Source organism: Hyaena hyaena, unplaced genomic scaffold (genome assembly GCF_003009895.1).
Source record: "Hyaena hyaena isolate Hyena2069 unplaced genomic scaffold, ASM300989v1 scaffold_72, whole genome shotgun sequence".
Taxonomy (NCBI): Eukaryota; Metazoa; Chordata; class Mammalia; order Carnivora; family Hyaenidae; genus Hyaena; species Hyaena hyaena.
Genome location: NW_024080703.1, coordinates 2777229 through 2784118, shown reverse-complemented (window position 1 = coordinate 2784118; position 6890 = coordinate 2777229). Strand labels below are relative to the sequence as shown.

The following is a 6890-nucleotide window of genomic DNA, read 5'->3' as shown; positions in this document are numbered from 1 at the left end:
ACAATATAAAATGCATTATTTTACTGCTGCAAACAATAGAGTCTGTATCTGTGCAGTCATGCTTTTTAATCATTACACTTCAGTGTATTTCAATGGCTTACATTCCAAGAACATACATATTCTATGGACATTTAAACAAACACTTAATCCCGTGCTTCCTTCGAAGGAAGTTGAAATGAATATACCTATGGTAGAAAAATTCAGCTTGTCCAGTATCAAAAAACATATAATTAAAATTTTTGTGTGAGCTGTAAATGTACTTATCACTTGGGCCTAACACATAAGTGTATCGAGGCAAAAGAACACAAATGGCTTGTAAGAGAAAGTAATTACATATGTGTAAGAAAGTAACATGACAGCTATTGTAGAAAGAATCTCTGTGAATTTCCTAAGTTTTTTGCTCTGAAGCTCACAACCATTTATTGTATGTACTTTCCTCTTTTAAAACAACATTTATAAATCCATGTTCAAGCATTAATGCTTTCTTTTTTGACACTACATTGAGTATGATTACAATTCTCAACTCAGAGTCTATCAGAGTATTAACAAGCAATGTTGTGCAAGGTCATAAAATATACATGTAATAAATATAATGATCGCAGGCGTTGTTAATAGTAACATTTACTCAACTCTGCCCTGTAAAATATCCCCTAAGTAAGTCAGATATCTGGAAAATTTTCAACTGACATCTTTCTATTGATGAGAAACAAGGAGTTTGGAAAGAAGATGAGAGATGGGAGGAAAAGATGAACATGATTAATAGGTGTTTGTTTCATAAAGACTCTGGGGAGACTCTTAAATCCTTCACTGTTCTATATGCTCACCGAAGTGAAGGGCTAGTTCACATGCCTTTCAAAGCCTTCAAAGGAGAATTCAGTGGTTACTCAATCTGTTACTGATGCTAAATTATTCCATTTGTGTCCTGTTGTGAAATCAGGTGCTCTCTATGCATTGCTGCAAGTTTAATTGTTGACTGTATTTATTAGAAACTTTATTTTTCCCAAATAAGCACCCAAATGATTCCCACAGAAGTGTCTCACCTTGAGTCTGTTTCAAATAATCGCTCATGGAGACGAAAACACCTTTCTTGTTCCTTACCCCTCCCCTCCACCATAAACAACTTGCTTTTTAACTTTTCTTTTTAAATTCTTTTAATCAAAAATGCGTCATCTACTTTGCTTCTCGTCTCCCCCCCCCCCCCTTAAAGAATCACTCTTGCTCTCCAACTTCGTAGAAATATAAAGGCATGAGTTAAAAACTTTATAGCTATTTGAGTTTTTAAAGTTACGGGTAGCTGAGACAGGAATCACTTCTAATAAAAACCTTGCCAGTGCTACCTGCATTTTATTAAGACAACCGCCTGATATATGCAGATCCTTTCATGAAAACCACAGAGATGTAATAAGCACAGCAGCACAAAACTTGCGTCAGTTTGGTTTGGGGTGATATCTATTTGCAGCGGCATATACAGTTTCAATACTTCTGTCAAACGTTTGTGGATCATTTATTAATCCCTCAATGATTTAGGTACAGGGAGACCACACGCGCTCTATGTACGAGCCTACGTATGAATGTATGTCCACGCACACCCCCACGCAGGAAGGAATCCACTGCCATATTCCAGAACGGACAATGCAAAAGGAAAAATAAACAAGAAATTATGCGATTTGATGGCTCCAGCCTCACTCCCAAAAGGGCAACGCTGGGAGGTGAAGCTGTTTGAGTACAAAAACCCCCAAACCAAAAAACCCACACAACCAGTTGCTTTAAATGGGAGCTTCCCGCAGGCTTTCGCGCCGAGCAAGGGAGGCGGCGTTTTTCGGGGGACTTGGGGGGGCCGGGACCCCGACCTCTCCCTCCTCCCCCGCGCCGGGGCGGGGGTGGGGAGGGGGGTCTTTACGGGAACGCAGCGGCGGAGCCCCGCCGGAGCTGGTGACAGACCGCGAGGGGAAGAGAAAGCGCCGAGCGCGTCCACAAAGCGCCCGGGGCCGCCCCTCTCCCCCCGAGGCGCGGCAGCTCCCGCGGCGGGCCGAGGAGGCCGGGCTGGACGGAAGCCGCGGCGCCGGGAGCGGCAGGGGCGGCGGGCGGCGGGCGGCCGGGCGCGCCGGCCGAGGCGCGAGCCTGGAGGTAGCCGGGGAGGCCCCGGGCTGGGAGGCCCGCAGCCCGCGCCGCCGCCCGGAGCCGCGTGCGCGCGCGGCCGCATCAGCTGAGCGCGCGGCGCGTGTCACGTGGTGCGCGTGTCGAAGGTCACGGCGCGCTCACAATGGAGCTCTCGGAGTATGTGCAGAAAGGCTTCCAGATGCTGGCCGATCCTGGCTCCTTCGACTCCAACGCCTTCACGCTTCTCCTCCGGGCGGCTTTCCAGAGCCTGCTGGACGCCCAGGCGGACGAGGCCGTGTTAGGTAAGCCGCTCGGCTCGGCGCTAGATCGGCCTGGGTGGAGGGGCGCTCGGAGCGGAGGAGCGAGACCGGGCGAGAGAGGGAAAACCCCGGGAAGAGGAAGTCTCCGGGCTTTGCCCTTCGCTCCGGACGGAGTGTGGGGACGTGAACCCGGAGCGGACCCCGACCATTGTTCCGTCCCCGGTTGGCACCTGCACGTAGCCCCGCTACACGTTTCTGGTCGGATTTCTCCTCCCAGTCTCTTTGTTCCTTTGTAAAGCCCGTGTTCGAGTCTTGTTTGTGGCCTAAACATCTGAGGTTTTCAGCCTGGTCTGAGGCAAAGGCTCGTTGACACTTGGACTTCATCAGGGTAGCTCCCTGCAATTCAAGCGTTCAGGGCTAAGCTGGCAAAGGTTTTAAAGGCTCTGTTTCCAAAGTAATTACTGGGTCACATAGTGTTGACATTTTCCAATCTAGAGAATACCTCAAGCCCCTGTGATCACTGCAACGCTCTAGTTAAATATGTTATGCACAGGTTCCACGCCTAGAACTTTAAAATACGGTGCATAATGGTTTGCTTCCGCACCAGTTAGCAGGAGACGAGTCTCTTTCAAGTGGTCCGGTCAGTGGTTGCGAGTGCCGTGTCTGTATGGATTGAAAGCATATTTTAAGACGTCGCTTTTAGATAATTTTCTTAAATATAAATATCTCAACAATTCAAATTTTGTTTTTTCTGTAGTTTCATGATCTAAACACTTGTACAAAAAGTATGAAAGTGGAAGTTCTTTGAACGAAAATAGTAACCACCACCTGGGTTAATCTCAAAAAAAAAAAAGGATAGCTGTCAAAATCTGAAAATATTTTGAAAATTGTATTTTATTTTCTGAACACGTGCCCCGCTCTTGATGTACTCATGTCCTCGGAGCCAGTTGTGCTCAAGTTAATCCATTACAGAGGGAAAGTTTATTCATAAGTTTACACCATGTAAAATATTTATCTTCTTATTTTCCTCGGAATCTACTGCATCCTGCGTTGTGTTGACCACTGTCTAGTTTTCCTTTGGGGCTACATTGTTTAAAAAAAAAAAACAACAACAGTGAATAAGTAAGGCAAAATAAAAGAAGGCAGTTGAGACCGGTAACAGCAGAATTATTGATGTTTGCTCATTATTGTTTTCCATTGACCTTGTTGTTTTTCTCATTTACTTATAATTGCCAGTCCCTCAGAGTTGAATTCATCTTGTTATCTTGTTAAAGGGAATTTTTACCCAAGTTAAAATACCCATTTTAGAAACATGACTGTAAAGAATTTATTATCACAGGCATCACTAGCAATTAATTTATTTTAGATCACCCAGACTTGAAACATATCGACCCTGTGGTTTTAAAACATTGTCACACAGCAGCTGCAACTTACATACTGGAGGCAGGAAAGCAAAGAGCTGACAAGTCAACTCTAAGGTACAGGATTCATTTAAATATTCATTTGTTTTCAAATAATATCTTTAAGACTCCAATTTCACTTTTTTAAACTTTGGCTTTTTTCCCTCCCTTTAGCACTTATCTAGAAGACTGTAAATTTGATAGAGAGCGAATAGAAGTGTTTTGCACGGAATATCAGGTTACTCACTTTACGTTTTTTTAAATTAACAGTTACTATTTTTCTTCTCTTTGCAAAGATGTGTTTTCTTTCTCTCTTTCCCCCTCCAGAATAATAAGAATTCCCTAGAAATCCTACTGGGAAGGTAGGTACTGTATAAGGTGTCAAGCTGAGCCACTTTTCACTTGCAGGTATGAATGGAGAGTCCTGGTGTGAAACAAAACAGGGCAAAAAGACAGGGATCTTGACCAAAAGAAAAGGGGCCAAAGGGCAAGGGAAACAATTGAAGTTAAGCTAATGTTTTTTTTTAAGGTAAAGTTTATGGAGACAATTTCTTAAATGCTCTTTTACTCTTAAGAACTTGAAAATAAAGTTTAACAATGTTTTACATTCAGAGTAGATTGAAATTGTGTGTGTGTGAGGTGGGCAGGGAGACACCATTCTTAGAGAAATACTAAAAATTCTTCTGTAGATAATATGTACAGAATTATCCTTGTGTTTTTTAGTATAGGCAGATCTCTTCCTCATATAACTGATGTTTCTTGGCGTTTGGAATATCAGATAAAGGTAAAGTTTAACAAACTGTTTTCTAAGGGGATTTAAGGAACTTAAAAAAAAAAATCAAGACTGAATTGTATGTGTTGTGTTCTTTTAGACCAATCAACTTCATAAGATGTACAGACCTGCATATTTGGTGACCTTAAATGTAGAGGTATTGACACATATGCCTTGTCTAAAATTTAAATATGTAATGAAATTTAAAATGTCCTTGATTTACATAAACAGCATTTTTTTTTCTTCCTTAGAACACTGATTCCCGGTCCCAGCCAGAGATTAGTTTTAGTTGCAGCATGGAACAATTACAGGTACAGTATTAGGATCTGTGAATATGCCTATTTGCTTATAGATGCTTAATTGAGAATTATGCTTATGGAAAGTTCAAAAGAAAAACTATCCAACCATCTATCAGGAGGTAATGAAGGTTGGTTAAGGATTTAATGGGAAAGGGCTTCAAAAGCAATATTTTAAAGTGGGCTTCCCTTTTGAAATGAAGATATTACTAACAGAGAATTGGTTTATATTTGCTGTTCCCTCTGATTAAGATAAATTTCTGAATTGTAGTATTGAGTGTAAATTCCTTCTATTTGTGAATAGTTTGATCCAATGAGACAAAGCAAAATTAAGGGCATGTCTTTGAAAATGCCTTCTTTACTTTGAGAAATTGAACTGAATTTTTAAACGGTTTTAAATGACTTTTTATAAAGGGGAAGCATACATAAAATTCTAAAACTCTTTCATATTGCCTCATATTGCCAATGTAAGACTGGAAAAGTTCAAAACTACATTGATTAATGACATGATAACGAATTTATTTCTTACCACTTAAAAAAAATGAAGAGCATTACTTGAAATTTCGATGAATTTTGAATTTTTCAAAAGGCATCTCCTGTGGAATTGTTTTAATGCAAAACCATTAATCAAACTTTAAACTTTCAGAAAGTGTGAATACAGCATAATTTTTGATAAGTTAACTGGAGAAATTTAGTTCTGACATATCTTGCCTGTTAAGAGGATCCGGTTAGAAATTAGATTTCAAATCTGAGGAGCTAGTGGCCCATTTGAAGATGAGCCATTTCAGAGGAAAACCTTCTTTTGATCGATAGTGGCTTGCCAAAGGTTAAAATCCTCGTGAATTTTAAACTCGTTTAGAAAGTGTCCCGACTTTTTTCTTGCACCATTTTCAAACTTGGATACGTCTGCCTTGTGTTTTATCCTAAAAAACGTGGCATTATAAACGTCTTTTAGGACTTAGTGGGGAAACTCAAAGATGCTTCTAAAAGTCTGGAAAGAGCAACTCAGTTGTGACTTGGGGAAGTTAACGATGCGCCCGGTGTAGAGGAACACCAGGAACGCCTCGTCGTCGATCGAACCACCGTTTGTGCGAGCTGGATGCCCTTCTCTTACGTAGAAAAAGATTTTTCCTTTTGGATTTACGCCGCTCATCAATTTTGACACGTTACTTTTTTACACTTGTAAAAGGGCTGAGGGAAATTCTATTGCAGACAACTTCAGTATAAACTGTACATTGATCCCATTTGGGCTGTTTCAAGTCTTAAAAAGGAAGTAGACAGTATTACACTCTGAATAAATAAGTTGTTCCCACAAAAAGAGTGGTGAGAGTTTGTTTGGATTTGAGTTTGTGTGTTAATTATTACTTTGCAGACATACATACGATTAGCGTTAACTTTTAACGATCGCCTTTTCCTTGGATTAAAGTTAAACACAGTGGGAAAGGATGCGATCTCCGGGGTTTGTGGAAGACCCCCGTTTCGGGACTTGGGGAGCGGACGTGGGCGCCCCGCGGCGGGAGCCGGTCGGTCCCGTTACCTGAGCCGGGGTGTGGGGGGGGGCGGGCCGAAGGGGGGCTCGCCCGCAGCCGGACCCTCACCCGCGGGGCTCCCGAGGCCCGGGCCGGCCAGCCCCCCGCGCGGAGCCCCCGGCCGGAGCGAGCCGCTGCCCGCGCGCGCCCCGCCTCGGCCGCCGGCGGGCGGGGAAAGGGGCCGGCGCGGCCGCGGGAAGGCAGGGGCGGGCGCTGTTGTTTCCGCGAGCCCAACTCGGGCGCAGGTTCCGCGCCGCGGCGCCGGAGTCTGGGCCGCAGCCCGTTGGGCTGGCGGGGCCGAGGCGGAGGGGCGGGGGGGGGGGAGGTGGCCGGGCGCTTTCCTTGGCGGGAGCCGGTGGACGTGTGCGCCCCGGGTGGAGGCGGGCGGCAGAAAGAAAGAAATAACGGGGGGGGGGGCGCTGAGCTGCGTGCGGGGCCGAAGCGATGCCCGCGCCGAGAGCGGGGTGGCGCGTGTGGCGCTGTGGAGAAATGTCTCCGCAGCCGCGCCAGCGCCGCCGCGCAGAGCGAGGGGG

At 44.5% G+C, this 6890-nt stretch overlaps 1 protein-coding gene across 2 annotated transcripts; it reads left to right on the top strand.

Moving 5' to 3' along the window:
- The first annotated feature begins 2229 nt into the window (after positions 1-2229).
- COMMD3 (COMM domain containing 3) lies at positions 2230-6146 on the top strand. Of its 2 annotated transcripts, XM_039233060.1 has the most exons (8): positions 2230-2402; positions 3727-3838; positions 3935-3998; positions 4088-4122; positions 4484-4544; positions 4633-4689; positions 4784-4843; positions 5784-6146. In XM_039233060.1, the coding sequence occupies exons 1-8, from the start codon at positions 2264-2266 to the stop codon at positions 5841-5843; spliced, it is 588 nt and encodes a 195-aa protein (XP_039088991.1). In that variant the 5' UTR covers positions 2230-2263; the 3' UTR covers positions 5844-6146. The 2 variants fall into 2 exon arrangements, with proteins under 2 accessions (XP_039088991.1, XP_039088992.1); XM_039233061.1 differs by lacking the exon at positions 4633-4689.
- Positions 6147-6890: the final 744 nt, after the last annotated feature.

Coding starts and splice junctions, on each gene's coding strand:
- COMMD3 (XM_039233060.1), top strand. CDS start 2,264: ATGGAGCTCTCGGAGTATGTGCAGAAAGGCTTCCAGATGCTGGCCGAT. Junction 4,123..4,483: donor CTAGAAATCCTACTGGGAAG/GTAGGTACTGTA, acceptor TGTGTTTTTTAG/TATAGGCAGATCTCTTCCTC. Junction 4,690..4,783: donor TGGTGACCTTAAATGTAGAG/GTATTGACACAT, acceptor TTTCTTCCTTAG/AACACTGATTCCCGGTCCCA.